Below are 16,024 nucleotides of genomic sequence, written 5' to 3' on the forward strand. Positions count from 1 at the left end.
CTGGTTTAGCCATAAAATCCATGTCTGATAATGATGCTGACCATCCTTGCCACCATCATTTGGTATCTGGCCTCCCAGGCTCAAACCATTAGGTTTAATGTTTCTAAGCACAGTCCTAACTATAGTGCTGTTTCTGCAACCCTTACTTACGTTGCTGCTGCTATTTGCTTTTCTTGTTATAACTATGCCCCCTTGGGCATGTGAGCTATACTCGTATTGATTTATGACAACTTACTGTGTCTTGTACATCTCTTATATCACCTCTGAGTCTGGTAAGTACCAAATTTTATTTTTCTCAGTGATGTGGCCAGATTAGTTCAATGGGTTTTGTAAGTGAAATAAAGATCCTTCTATGGAAACTGATGACCAATTGTGTCATAAGTGAGCTGGATGTTGAGGGACAGATAAGATCCTCCTGCAGGAGCACAGAATATTGTTATACTATTGACAACAATATGATTTTCAAAGAAGGTGAGTGTGGAAAGAGATTTTCACTTTTATATAACCGTTTCAAATTACATTAGATCAACAGGGACCATCTATTCAATAATCATTACCCCTCAGGGCAATGTTTAAAATAACCTAATTATCCTAATTATAACCTAATTATCTCTAATATTCTATAGTAGGGTTCTAATATTATATAAATATTTACAATTAATCACAATTGATATTATTTGGACACTCTTAATAGAACAGCTGAGCCACCCTGTAAGCTCATCCATCCTCAACGAGGTTGACTCATGTGGGACAGCCTGAATTGATATTGAGAGCTCAGATATAGTGTTGTCAGTCTCAGGGCTTTGGAGTGGAGCACAGAGCTGGAGCGTGGAGCACGGAGCTGGAGCGTGGAGCAGCTCTGGAGCAGTGGAGCTGCAGGTTTTTGCCTGGAGCGGAGCCAGAGCACTGCTCCAAAGCCCTGGTCAGTCTGGCACCTTTCCTGGGAGTAATACTTATTTATATGTGTTTCACGCATTTGGTCAGGAGAAGAATTCCGTTGGAATTGGTCTTGCCCACTTCTTCCTTTCTGATCATGCCATTCCAAAGCTGCAAGTCATGTCCAATTCTTGCATTAAAATTGCCAAGGAGTATGAACTTGTACTCTTTGATGGCATAGACAATTTGGTCAAGGTTGGTATAAAATCTTTTGATTTCATCATCAGCATCAAGGGTTGGATCATATGCACTAATGAGTGTTGCATGCTGATATTTGGCAAGTTTAAGACAGAGGGTCCTGAGTCACTCATTGATGCTAACAGGTAATTCTGAGAGTTGGTTGATAATTTTGTTTTTAATAGCAAAACCAACATAGTAGATTCATCGTTCATTGTCACTGCTCCCTTCCAGAAAAAAGTGAAACCACCACCTTTTCCCTTGAGCTGTCCTCCTGTATGTCAAGTCTCAGAGCAGCAGTGTCGATGTCATGTCTCCTGAGTTCTCTGGCCACAGTTGCTGTTCTTTGCTCTGGATGGTTACTGTTCAGGTTGTCCATCAGGTTTTGAACGTTCCAGGTTCCAAATTTCATTGTTTAGTTTCGACCACAGTTAGGTGATGCCTCTGGACATGGTTATCCAGTCGGGGGGAGGCAAGGCAGACTATGTTTAGGGCACCTTCAAAAAATAGTTGACACTTTCTCTGTGGCCTTCCACCAACTTGGGCTCTTACCTAACACCAAGAAAAATGAAGTACTCCACCAACAGGCTGCAAATCACCAGGATCCTGCTCCCATAATTCAGATCAATAAGAGACCCTGGAGAATGTTGAGCAGTTCCTTTACCTCAGCAGCTGTCTGTCACAGAAAGCTACATTGATGATGAAATTTAACACTGCCTTCAGTGCGCCAGTGCAGCTTTCAGATGCTTGAGAAAACAATCTTCAAAGATTGTTACATCGAGAATCAAACAGAGCTTCACATGTATCAGGATGATGTTATCCCTTCTCTCTTGTACTGTAACCTGGTCAAGTACAGTAGACACTTCAAGATTCTTGAATAATACCATCAATGGTGCCTCTGAAAAATCTTCTGAGTCAAGTGGAATGACCGATGCACCAACATCAGTGTTCTGTCCCAGGCCAAAGCCTCGAGCATTAAAGTGATGATCATCCACCAACAACTCAATTGGGCTGGTCATGGTCTTCAAATGCGAGAAAATCAACTCCTGAAGCAGGTCATGTTTTCATAACTGAGCCATGGCCAATGGGATGAGGGGAAGCAAAAAAAAGTGTTTAAAAGACAACCGTAGAGCCAACATAAAAAAGTGCAATATTGACATAAGCTTATGGGAGACCCAAGCCCTTGGCTGACTAAAATGGAAAAAGACCTTGTGGCAGGGAGCCTAGAATTTTGAGATAACAGGAAATGGAAAAATGAGAAAGGAGGAAAGAATGTGCCACAGCTCAACTCAACAATCCAGTTTCACTCTTTCCATTGGGAAATGTCTGCATCAATTGTGGATCCCAGATTAGCCACCTGTGTATCCACCATTTTTATGGAAGACAATAATCCTCAAACTCCGAGAGATCACTGATCACTTATTTATATTTGGTGTCCACTTTAAAAATGTTTGTATACAGTTTAAATTTAAAGGACATTAAAATGTCCTCACCATCATATAACATATCAAAATGGGCAGCTGGCACTTGAGTTGACCTTTTTTAAAATCACAATGTGTATAGAAATAAATTGAGCAGAACTGCAGCAAATCAGACTAACGTTAGTCGGAACATGACCATCGCCTGTGGTAGCATCCAACTGATGGATAGTTTTATGATGATTGATTTGAATAATTCTTATTGTTAGTCTCAGTATCATTCATCTACCACAACGCCTGGTCTAGTACATCTGTTTTAGTTTGTCATCACTTCTTTGCCCAGTCCCATTCTGTAGCATAGATGTTCTTAAATGTTATACATTGTAAGACAGATGCACTTAGAGATGAGTTGCTACTATTTCAAGATCTGTCCTTTCTTTTTGTCAGATTGATTTATATTTGTAATACTGTTTGTATTAAATGGGTTATGCCTAGCTCAGGACTGGCTCCAGGCATCAGCATTTCAAGCAGGTGCTTGGGGCGGCAATCTGCAAGTTGGCAGTTCAGCCGCAGTCAATCATTGTCTTTTTTTATGCAGCCTAAATAAATAAATTTTGAATGCTGTTCCCCTCTTTGTACCACCAGCCATTTGGAGACATGCTGCTTACAATTTGCTACCTGCAGTTTCGTTTCAGTTTTCTGGTACACAGAACATTTCCCTGGCCTGGTTTGTACAATGTGCTTCCTGTAAAAGCTTGTATTGTAAAGTCTCTGGGCCAAATACTGAATTCCTTAACTAGCTTTTTACTCAGGTAAAACACCCAATTGATGTGATGTGGACCAAATGAAAACTGAGTGAAAGCTGTATATCTATGTGTCCGTACTAGTTCTTTTCCTCCAGATACATACATGTTGTGTTAGGCCACTGATTATGGAGGACCCTGCATTTTTAAAATAACCCAGTGCTATACATTACAATGTGGTTTGAAAAGGAGAGAACCCTACAGTAGTAGCCAAACTTTCCTGGCAAGCTGATCAGGGAAGCAAATCCCAAATTTAAAAAATACTTTGCCTTTATGTATAATGTCTTGTCAGCGAACCTGAAAATGCTTTACAAAGTTGGACAGTGTTTTCTCCATTTCACGGGTGGGGGACAGAAGCAGAGCAAAGCTTAGTAACTTGCCCAAAGTCATACAGACCATAATTAGAGGAAAACAAATATGCTAATTTATGGACACATACTCCAACTCGACGCATACTCCCTTACTTTAAGGATTAGAATCTGTATTTCTAGTCATCCATTATGATCAGAATGCGTGAGTGTGGATAAGTAAGATGAACCACAGTTATTCAGGGATCTCATTGAGAATTGGGGGACTTTAATATTAATGTGGAATTTGACAGAAAGCCAGTGCAAAAATTGTAAATGACATTAATTGCTCAGATAATCCTGTGTTAAGGTTGCAAGCTACAGCATACAAATTACTTTTATATATACTTTTCAATTGCTGTTTCCAGTTCTATGTTTTTTACCTTACAATGTAATTTGGTATAATAAGCACACACTGGAAGATGCTATAGAATTTTTTCTATATGCTAGTGAACTTCTGGAAAGTATAATGAATATCTGCGAGACTGCAGTACTATAACAACTCTTTAATTATCACTAGTAAAAACTGTTTGCACATACTGTATTGTTGCAAACAACTTGTTTAGTCTCTCACAGACTCATGTTACACATACTGAATCACTATCTGCCCTCAATTACACCTCTGCAACAACTTTGATGGGCCAGACGCCTACGTTGCTGGTCCTCCCTGAGTGTTTGATATTTGTTACAGACTTTTAAAGCTCACTGTCCTTCGCATTGTAAAAGATATATCCCCAGCAATCAGCACAGCCTGTCAATCATAACTCTGCCCTTGTTTGAGTTACATGCAAAAGAAAACAATAAAAAAATTTCTCCCAAGATAAATGCTCAAAACTCAATGGAAATTGAAACAAGCATAGATTGCTTGTTATTAAAGATATTCACAACTTTTAACAATGTCAAATAATAAATTGACTTTGGGGTTGGGTGTATGTTTTTAAAACTTCATTTGCTAGCATATACCACAGTTTTCTCGTAAACTTAGAAGAGGTAAAAATTGGTAAGAACGTAGTATGTTGGTAAATGTCAACTCTTCATGGTGACAAAAGTAACAGTCAAAGCTTTTCTGTAACCAGCAGTCCATATTCAGTGCATGGACATACTGAATTAGTATGTGTTCTTACATTAGTTGAAGAAAATGCAGTTATAAGTGTAGTTTAGTTTCAGCCTCAAAGGCCAGCTTCTTTTAGTAGCAGTACTTCTTGGCGTGAGTAGCAATATTATACAGTATGTGCCATTGTTTCCTTTTCTGGCAGATTCAACTAAAAAAAAATTAAAAATATGAAATCCGTGGTGAGGTTATTCCAGTGTAACTTTACTGACTTCCGCAGGTTTGCACCCAGAATGAGTTTGGCTCATTATTTCCCAGAGGTTTATACCATAGGGTAAAGTTGTGATCTCTGCGGTATCACAGGATATACTGAACAAATTTGGGAGGGATGAAGAGAGCACCTGATGCACATCTTCTGATCCTTGTCAAACTACAGCTGTGGACTAACTACTCCCTAAGTAAAGTATTTTGATGTATGGTTATTCATAATTTGTAGATTTATTTATTGACATTTGCCATTTACCTAGCACAGTTCAGGCTGAAATACTTATTGTCTGCTACAGAAACATAATTTGCCGCTTTCAACAGCAAAAGAGAGGGAGAAGGCAACATAGACACTTAGCCATAATCTTCTCTTGTGAGGTCAATCTATGGGGATTTTTGCCATCATGTCAGTATTTCATTTTACACAATGCTTCTGAAAAAACATTTTAGTACAAAATATTTTACTAAAAATTATGGAGTCCCTTATTTTGTACACTGTATGTAATTGTTTGTTTGTAGAGCATTTAAATGTGTTATACATATGTATATTCTTTTCAACAGTCTAATATGAGGATTAAATGGTGGACACAGAAAACCAGTTTTTCCCCCTTAGAGGAGGATGATCTCGGAAGCCCCTTATTTAGAGAGTTCCTACAAGACATGGAAAACATACAGGACATCTCTGTCTCTTGGTGATGATAGCCCTGGAGCATTAAGTGTAACAGAGCTCCAGTCTTTGGGAAATGGTCCAGGATCTGATGGATCAGTCATTACAGGTAAGAGTTTAGAATACAGTAAATCTTCATCAGTTGAGATAAGATGTATTTAATTGAGCAAAGCAAATCCTTCCTTTAAATTACAACAGTTGTTTCAGATGTATAGATCACAATGGAAACAAAAACCTTTCAGCTGTTTAAAATGTTAATAAATTAACTCCAGCCTGAAATTTGTGAGACAAATGTTACTCCATAGAAAGTGATATTTTTAAAACAAAAATTTAAAATTATTTTTTTAGTTTCACTGATGAGGTGGAGATAAAAGTATGTTGGCTTGTTTTGTATAAATTTATGCTCCCTTTAAAATGAAATTTTGCTGACTACCTTTAGTGTACACCATTTTTTACCAGTATCTTTCCAAATAGTCACAACAGCTGTTATTACAAAAGTAGCTGCATTTCCCCTCTAACTTAGCAGATATTGTATAATATTTATAATACCTCAACAAAATTTCCCCTGATTTCACAGTCTTTGAATCAGTCCCAGGAACGACAATTTGTGTGACTCTTATAACATGCATGACATGTGTAGTAAAATCTGTGCCAAAAGTAGATTCGTCATTCTGACTGCTAAAAAGTTAAGCTAGAACTCAGTGAAAAGATTTGTCTGTAACTTTTCATCTCTCCAGAATGCCCTTATTTAAATGTTGGTTTCTCTGTTGATATCAGTAACACATCTGAGAGTGTTATTTAGGCAGAGAGCCATTAATCCTCAGATCTTTGACTACATGAGGTTTTTGTTATATAAAAAGCATAATGAGGACTGTAGTGCTGCCATTAAGGTTATTGTGTACCATTTTTGCTTATCCAGTACAGTGACAATGGGAGATTTTATTTTTTTTTCCCACCACTTTTGGAGGACAAGGAGAAGAAGATTAAAGTTACTTTAGAATAGTGTTTGAAATCACAGATCTTAATGCTGAAGGTGCATAAATGTGGCATGTTTATGCAAATTAATTAATGTCCTAACTTTCTTATTGAGTAAATATACGTGACTGATTTACATAAATGAGAGCAAATGTCCCGATTACCAGAACATAAGACTGACAAGGCTACAGCATGGAATGAGCTTTAGGAACAGAGGGATTTTTATGCTCCTGGCTGACTGGGGTATTTCCCTAGACCGGTATCCAGCTAACTCTGGAAGCTGTGTCTTGTTTCCCCTAGGCCTGGAGTGGATGCGTATGAGGCTGTGGTTGGGTTGTTAGCTCCTGTTGCTGACTGCTTCTTGCCCTCTGCTATCAAGGAGATCTGGTTGCTTCTTGCCATCAACTGGGAAGTGCTCTGTCTGAGCTGTTATACCTGAGTGTTTAGTTCTGGCTTCTCCTTTTTCTTTGGTTGACCTCACCTACTGTTCCCTAACAGGAGGGCGGAAGCTGTGGTTGCTGCAGGCTTGTCTGTGTGACAAGGGAGAAATAGCTAGAGCATTGCCCAGTGTCACTCAGGGATGGCTTGGGAGACTCTGATCAGAGATGTAGCCTAGAGCAAGTGTCATTTACAATAGAAATTATAAAGATGCAACCTAGAATATCTCCTTTGCTCTCAAACTTCTGTGCAGAAATAGTTCAGAAAGCTGATTAAAAACAGGATCCTTCTGGCCAAAACAGGAGACATAAAACATCTGAGTTTGTGACGTGGTGTTACCAACTGTCACGATTTTACTGCCTTCCTGGTTGCAAAGGAAAGATGGAAAACATGAACCCAAAGGCTCAAAATCTGGAAAGCAAATAAAAAGAACCCAACTTAAAAAAAAAAATAATAATTTTGGGTGGTCTGCGTCAAGATTTTTGAGGTAGTTGGGGTTGGCAATGTGAGTTCTGAGTTAACCTGTTATTAACATCATATCCCTTGACCTACATTCATATAATTGTTTTAATATATTTGTTCAAATAAAACACCTGTACATTTGGTAAAATCTTGGTTTACTGCAAGATATAAGGAAAAGTCTTCTAGCTTTAGAAAATTTCAAGTTTGGTGGAGGGTAGGTTCTAGAACAGTGATACTCAATTAGTTCTACCTGCGGGCTGATTTGAGAATTTTATGACGAGGCAGGCCATTTGCGCAGAAGGCTGACAAAATAAAAAAAACCAAAAACTTCAGCTGCCAATAAATAAAGACCTTGATTGCAACATAAGTATTAGTGTTTCTATCTTTTAACAAAGTTTATAAATCAACATTATTACCTCTGTTTGTGGCAAACTCTAATGGAAGAGGTGACATAGACAATCGCAGGCAAGCTTTGTGAAGAGTGGTTTGTAGGAGGCCAGGGCAAGGTGCATGCACTGGTGAAGATGCTTATCGGCCAGGTGCTTGCGATGTTGGTTTTTTATAGTCATGGTAGAAAACCCAGATTCACAGAAGTACATTGATCTGAACATTGTTAAAAGATAGATGGCTAGATTCTGGCTATTCTGAAACTGGTCAGCATATTGAATCCAGAAATCACAAAGTCTCACTTCTCTGAATTTTGCCTTCAAGACATCTGAGCTCTGGAGTTTTACAATTTCTAACTGAAAGGTACCTTCATCCGTTTAATCAAGAATGCTCTTTGCTTCAGTTCTTTGCTAGGTCCACAGGCAGTGACAACTAATGGATCATGAACAGACAAAAGCAAATCCTTTGCAAATTTTTAAATGTGATTTGAGAATTTTAAAATTCCAATCAGATTGTTTAGGGATTCTTGCATCGTTTTCACTGAAGTTTCATCTGTAGCAACAACATACAATGTGGGAAAGTGCAACATCTTTCCTATTAAGTTTGTCTGAAAGGTTTTAAGATTCTTCTGAAAGCACACACTTTTTCAGATCTCTGATGCTGTTTGCATGGCCTTGGAGCTGCAAGTTGAGGCAATTCAAGTGACCAGTATATTGCACAAAAAAAGCTATCTGTGACATAGAGGGGACATCATTCATAAATTCGAGAAACTCTCCACTTGTTGGTCTTGTGGTTATTTCTTTTTGAAGCGCACAAAACCCCTCTAACCCGTGCTTCCTACTTAACCAACTAATGTCATTGTGCAGCAACAGATCACTGTATTCAGCTGAAACGTCTTGTAAAAGACTTTTTAAAAAAAGACTATGTTGCAAGCTAGAAGTTAAGCATATGTAGTTCACTAATCTCATCACAATACCCATAGTTTGTTTGTTTTTTCAAGTTCCCAGACAACTTACTGCGCAGGACAGTCTGGTGAATGATTCAGTAAAGTGTTTTTAATGAAGAGTGCATCACTGCCAAATGTGAAGCAAATCCCTTCTTTTTCCCTGTCATAGAGGGACCTCCATCTGTAACAAGCAGGTGTACTTTCTGGAGATCTAAACCATTTTTTTTCAAAAAAGCCTTTTACCTTTTCAAAAATAATCTTGCCTGTGGTTTGGTTTCTAATGGTACTAAGCACAAAAATTCTTCCTTGAAAATTTCACCATCATAAAATCTAACAAACAGCAATAGCTGGGCTATGTCACTTAAATTACTTGCAACAGGCATGTATTTGGTGTTTTTTAAATCAGAAAGCAGTGATGACAAACAATTTTTGTAAATTACCTCCAATATTCATACTGCTATGGAATCAAACAGGGGTGCTTGCTTCACACAGTTCACAATGTCATCTTTGTTTTTATCTCTGGCAAAAAGCTCCTCCAGCATTTCCAATGTACACTCCTTCACAAGCTCGGCAGCCAGGAAAGGCTTTTTCTCTTTAGCTAGTACCACCATTATCTGAAGAGAAGCAACTGTTACTTTTTCCTGTACTGTAACTGATGTGAGAATGACATTTGAAGTGTGATACGAAGACTTCAGATTTTCAATTTTGTCACTGCCAGGAAAATAGGACGTGTTAAAATTACTGTGCTTTGATTCAAAGTGGCACCTCACGTTGGTGACTTTACAGATGGATACAGTGGTTTGGCATATTAAACACCAAAGGTTTTGCATTTAAATGAGGTGGGATAATACAAACAAAATCCACTGTCCAGTTTGGGTTAAAAGCTTGGTTTTCACTGTCAACTTTGCAACATTTACTCCCACTCTCACTCATTTTTTACTCTATTTCCATCACTAATGAAAAACTGGAAGGGAACCCAGCTCAATCATAGCTGATGCTATCGCAAGAACTTAAGATCCAGTAAGCAGTGTTTAATTTTTGCTGGGGTAAGTAAGTTACTTATTAAAGAAGTCGTAGGCAAATGATAGGCAGCACATCTCTGTTTGTGAATTTAATGATAAACATTTTTAAAGGTGAGCTGATGGGCCTCACAGGAAGCCTTGGCGGGCAACATTTGGCCCACCGGCTGCCTATTGAGTATCACTGTTGCAGAGGATTGATGCAGAGAAGCATATGGTTTGGGTGGAGACATCCCTTAGGGCTGAGTTTGTGAAAGGGGAAACTCTATCTCCTAGTATCTCATAAAACTAGGTCACTGAGCAACAAAATGGCAGATGAAATTAAATGGTGGAAAGTGCAAAGTAATGAATCCCAACTATACATACACAATGATGGGGTCTAAATTAGCTGTTACTGCCTAAGAAAGAGATCTCAGAGTCATTGTGGATAGTTCTCTGAAAACTTCTGCTCAATGCATAGTGGACAAAAAGGCTAACAGTATGTTAGGAACTGTTAGAAAAGGGATGGAAAATCAGATGAAAAAATATCATAATGAGCCTGTATAAATCCATGCTATGCCCACACCTTGAATACTGTGTCCAGTTCTGGTCGTCCCATTTCAAAAAAGGATATTGTGCAACTGGAAAAAGTTCAGAGAAAGACAACACAGATAATCAACGTTATGAAACAGTTTCCATATGAGGAGAGACTAAAAAGAAGACAACAAAGTGAAGATATGATAGAGGTATATAAAATCATGAATGATGTGGAAAAAGTGAATAGACAAATGTTATATCCTTCACCCAGTGCAACAACCAGGGGTCCCCTGATGAAATTAATAGGCAACAGATTTAATAGAAACAAAAAGTAGTACTCTTTCATACAACACACAACTAACCTGTGGAACTCATTGCATAGAATGTTGTGATAGCCAGCAGTATAACTGGGTTAAAACAAGAACAAGTTATGTTTATAGAGTATTGGTCCATCAATGGCTATTAGCCAAGATAGTCAGGAATGCAACCCTAAACCTCTGACTACCAGAATCACTCCATAATTGCCCTGTTCTGTATGCTCTCCTAGAAGCTCTGGTTCGGGCCACTGTTGGAGACAGGGTTCTGAGCAAGATAGACCATGGTCTGACCCAGTATGGCAACTTTTCTGTTCTTATGGGGGTTCTTTTGGTTTTGTTGGAGGTGGCTCAAAGTGAAGCATTTTAATTTTGCAAGATGTTTAAACTTTACAGATGAGCATTGGACAGTTTCTGCTTGGTTATTTCACTATTTCGGAGTTATTGAGCATTGTTTTCCTCACATTTAGAGAGGTGAGGCAGCGTAGTCATTCAACGAAGGTTTTGATTGCCAGATCATCTACGTTGTAGTCCCTAGTTTGTCTTCCTTTTGAAGCTTCTCTTTAACCTCACTGCAGTTTAATCATATGGCCAGTTTTCACTCCTCTGGTAAAGGGCAAACTCTTCAGAATTGCACTAGAAGCTCAATATCTCCTATCTTAGGCCCCAGTTCACAAGTAGTCCCAATGAACTAAAATGGGACTTTAAACACATGCTTAAAGATAAGCTTGTGCTTAAATGTTCTGCTGACTTGGGGGCTTTAACCAGGAAGGTGTGTTTGCTGTCTTTCCATAACAGCAGGTCTGACTCTGACTAGATTAGGCTAATCTAAGGCACATGTCTGGAGGTATCCTGGGCAGAAGATGTAATGTCCATCTGTGCTGATTATAACCATAGAGAAAGGGTGGTCCATTGGCTGCCTGGGCATTATGGTACTACTTTGAGGATCTGGTCCATAGGCTTTGCCTCAGCAACATGGATCAGTCTGTTCAGCCAATGCCACTCTTCCATTTCCAACTTACGTTATTTTATAACCAGTAAAACATATGAAAAATAGATAATTGCAGAGAATTATAATGAGTAAGTTCCCTTGCAAACATGAAATTGTCATTCATTTAACAAGTGATTTCAAAGCTTTAGTTAGATACTTTCGGATCACAGTCTAAATTATTCTAGATTTTCTGTGGATACTTACTGTTGTTGAAATACCACTACAACTTCTTTGGTTCTGGGTCTTAGCTCTCGTATCCTTTTGTGGCTGCACTGTGTATATCACCGACATTAGCTTCTATTAATTCTAGTACAGACCCTGTATTTGTTTGCTGCACTATTAATAGAAGCATGAGCTAGTTTTCAAACAGATTTGTTACTGTTAAATTAATAGTGCATGTAATTTTTTTATTTCAGGCTTTTAAAATAAACTCTTTCCTATGTGGATGAAATTTAGCACAGAACTGGTACTGATTTTGGTAGTACAGAATTTATGAAGTGTTCCTTTTTCTTCTAGACACCCTTTCACCAGCATCAAGTCCTTCATCCATTAATTTTGCCACAATTCCAGGTAGCATAGATGAATCACCTGGTGGAGTATTAAACATTGAATGTAGAATTTGTGGGGACAAAGCCTCTGGCTTCCATTATGGAGTACATGCTTGTGAAGGTTGTAAGGTACAGTTGATTTTTTTTTTAATAGCCTAAACCGTATTGCTTTATTTACAGGATTATATGAAGAAAAAGCGTAGTTGCTTTGTAAATGGCTAGCTAAAATCAGTCTAGCTGTAAAAGAAAACATAATTTAAATAATACAGTCACTTGTGACCTTCTCAAGAAGTATTTTTGTCTGGTACCATAATATGATACTAAACTTCTTCAAGAAAGGCAGTTGATGATGATTATAAGTAGTGCTTTTGTGAAAAGAACTTATCATTAGAGATTAAAATAATTTTAAAAGGTATAAAAAAAGTTCCATTAGTGTTTTGTTTTGTGTTGGGAATATGCTATGTTCCAATGAACAAATCCTGAATGCTTCATCACCACCATATCCTACCTGAATCGCTTTTAGTATAGTGTTATACTTATTATAAATTTGGAGACAGTGCATGGTCATGAAGCCAAATATGCTTGCCATCAGCCTTTGAAGTATAGGATAGATGACCAAAAACATATAAAGGTTTTATGTTTTGATTATTTTCTAATGTATGTCTAGTTTTATATATCTTTTTCTTCATCACATAACAAGATTTGAGGAAGTGAAGCAATTTTAAAACATTCAAAAAATTTTACAATCACTCAACCTTAACTCTTGAGGACAGGATAATAAGGTTCAAATGTAGAGTTTTGTGGATTAATGTTCTGGAATTGGTGGAATAATTCTAAACTTAAATCTGAAGATTTGTACTCAATCTTTTAGAGTTAGAGAACTAGGTCATGCTCAAATGTGGCACTTCATGACATGCTGGCACTGCAGCATCTTGCTTCACACATCACAATGTCTTATCATGACACAGCGGTGTGTAGCAATGTTTGTAGAGACTAGTATTTCATTGCAGTGTCCCTCAGAACATCATGGTAAGATCATTTATAAGCAGAGGCAGCCCTAGACTAGCTGCCAGCAACTGGCGGCCTAGGCGAACCATGCAGTCGGCACCTCCAACCCCAAACTCCAAGGGCAGATCTAGGCTGAGGTTTTTGGTAAACTTAGATACATTTTGCCCCATTTTTCCTTTTAATGTTTTTAAGCTTTTTTTTTTTTTTAAACAGAGGCTTAATTATTCAGTTTCTGTCTGTCTGTCTCTGTCCAACCAATGTTTCTGAGATCAGATAAAATAGAGACACAAAATTATCAGAATAGATTTGTACCTGACAGCTAGATATTTCAGTCCAATTTCAAATAAAAATGCATTAAAAATGTTAATTATAACTTTTATTACAAATCGAAAATCATCTATTACGTTATCCTGCTTTAATTGCCATTACCACCACATCCAATATAGAAAGAAATAAGAAAACTCTTCAATGAACTTTAACCTGTATTTATAAAACACTCCAAATAAAAAACACTCTGTGCTCTTAAAACATGACTTTTTTCTTGCTTTAAGTTTTGAAAATTCAGTCACTAGTTCTTTTAGACCCAGTTTTCCAGCTATTTCATGCTCTTTTGACATTGTGGCATGTCCAACAAGTCTCTCTTGCACCATTGTTGAACGCAGATATGTTTTTATCAATTTTAACTTTGAGAAGCTACATTCCCCACTAGCTACGGAAACTGGCAAAGTTAAAAGAATGTGTAGAGCTATAAAAATGTTTGGAAAACTGTCCTGAGTTTATTTTCACAAACAAACTTCAGTACTTCTTCAGGAGTGGAATGTTTCTTAAGTCATCTTGGAAAAACCCTAAGCTCACTACACAAATCTTGTGGCATCAATGTCTTTTGAATTTTCATGAGTCAATGCCAACTCCAGTTTTATACAATATTCTCTTATCTGTTTTGCTGTTTTCTTTTGCAAGCTGTGGATATCATATAAAAATCCAAATACTGACTCTAGCTGCTGCATCTGTTGGAATCTTTCGTCAACTGAGTGAATAGCAGTATCAAGGACTGCGAAGTAGAAATTCACTTTGAACCTTTGTTTTGGGTTCTAAATGGGTGTGTCTCATCCTTCATATGAAAACTGCTGTTTCTTTTGCCAAATGCGAACTGGCTCTGGTTCAAATTCTGTCGGAAAGTCTGTTTCTTCAGCAAGCTCGAGAGAATCTACCAGTGTTCTTTCGAATCCTTCATCACTTCTGAATTCCTCCAGAATATTTTTAGTTTGTTGCAGTTTTTGAATAGCAGAATGTATGTTCAAGTTCTTTTCCTGAAGCTGCTTACTAGTGAGGTTAATCTCAAAAAGGATATTATAGCACAAAATGAGTGACGTCACAAATTTGAACTTGGAAAGGCCATTTGCAAGAGCTTCTGCATCTGAACATGCCGTATTGCCAGATGATCCAGTAAAGGTAGTATCAGAAATTTCAATTAGGGCATCATAAATGTTTCTAAGTTCATAGCAAAGAGGCTTCAAAGCATCAATGCGACTCTCCCATCTTGTCTAAGTGGTTCCACAGTTAGAGAAATCACATGGCGAGTCAATCTCCCAACAGCGTGTTGAGCCTGAGAAAAACACATAAACACGTTGCACAAGGTCAAAGAAACTGCTTGCCTCCAAACAGCATCTAGCAGCATCATTGACAACCAAATTCATAGAATGCGCACTGCAAGGAACGAAATACCCTAGGATTGATTTCCATCATTCTCCTATGCACACCATTGTCTTTACCCTTCATATTACTCCCATTATCGTAGTCTTGGCCACGTAAGTTTTCAACAGATAATGACATTGTTTCAAGCTTTTATAGAATAGTTTCAGACATAAATGCTCCTTCAGTGGTACGAAACGCAAAAAATGTTCCTTTATGAGCACTTCAACATTATCTTCCTCTGCAGACTTTTCCATAGCCACAAAACGAATGATCATAGTCATTTGTTCAACATGACTCGCATCTTGTGTACAGTCCAGTATTATTGAAAAGTATTTTGCAGAATGGGCAGCTTCTACAATTTTCTTTTTAATGGCATTTGCTAGGATTTGAATAATTTCATTCTGCATATTTTTCCTAAGTAATGAACCTGTGTTTCATGATCAGTTATTTTACGTAGATGCTCCTTCATGACTGGATCAAACAAAAGTAGGTATTCAACAAATTTTAAAAAGTTTCCATTACCTGGAGTGTAAAATTTTTCATTTCTACCATGGCCGCAGAATGCTAAATTTTGCCCACCGAGAACTCTCACTAAAGCAATCAGATGCTCTAATATTTGTTGCCAATATTCTTCTTTTTCCTTGATCACACATAAATTTTCTTCATCGGTAGTTTTTCCTTTTTTCAATCATAATTCAAGTTCTTTCCAGTTTTGAAAACATTCCAAATACTTCTTTCATGTGAAGAGAATTGAAGATGTTTTTCCAGGCCTTTGAACCATTCTCAGTAAGTGATGTACCATTTGCTTGATTTCTAAACAACTTGCAGCAAAAGCAAAACACAAAGTTCTTCAATACTGAATATTGTAACCAGTTTTGATGAATTTCTTCCCTATTTAATGAGTTTCCTCTTGCAATACTGAAAAGAGTATTTTATTTTATTTCCTTCCTTAGGGAAGGGAAATTCATGAACTTGTTCGGGTCCATGTTCCACGAGAATTTGCCACACACTCTCATCACATCTGGGCCATGAAGCTGGGTCCCCATACTGTAACTTGTTTGT

General features: G+C 37.7%; 1 protein-coding gene across 1 annotated transcript in view; it reads left to right on the forward strand.

Moving 5' to 3' along the window:
- Positions 1–5,574: 5,574 nt before the first annotated feature.
- PPARA (peroxisome proliferator activated receptor alpha) overlaps positions 5,575–16,024 on the forward strand; it is a 43,186-nt gene continuing 32,736 nt past the window's right edge. Inside the window, 4 exon segments of the mRNA XM_044995693.1 lie at positions 5,575–5,600; positions 5,602–5,679; positions 5,681–5,772; positions 12,228–12,388. Coding sequence (XP_044851628.1) covers positions 5,575–5,600; positions 5,602–5,679; positions 5,681–5,772; positions 12,228–12,388 — 357 coding nt within the window.

This window comes from Mauremys mutica, chromosome 1 (assembly GCF_020497125.1).
Source record: "Mauremys mutica isolate MM-2020 ecotype Southern chromosome 1, ASM2049712v1, whole genome shotgun sequence".
Lineage (NCBI taxonomy): Eukaryota > Metazoa > Chordata > Testudines > Geoemydidae > Mauremys > Mauremys mutica.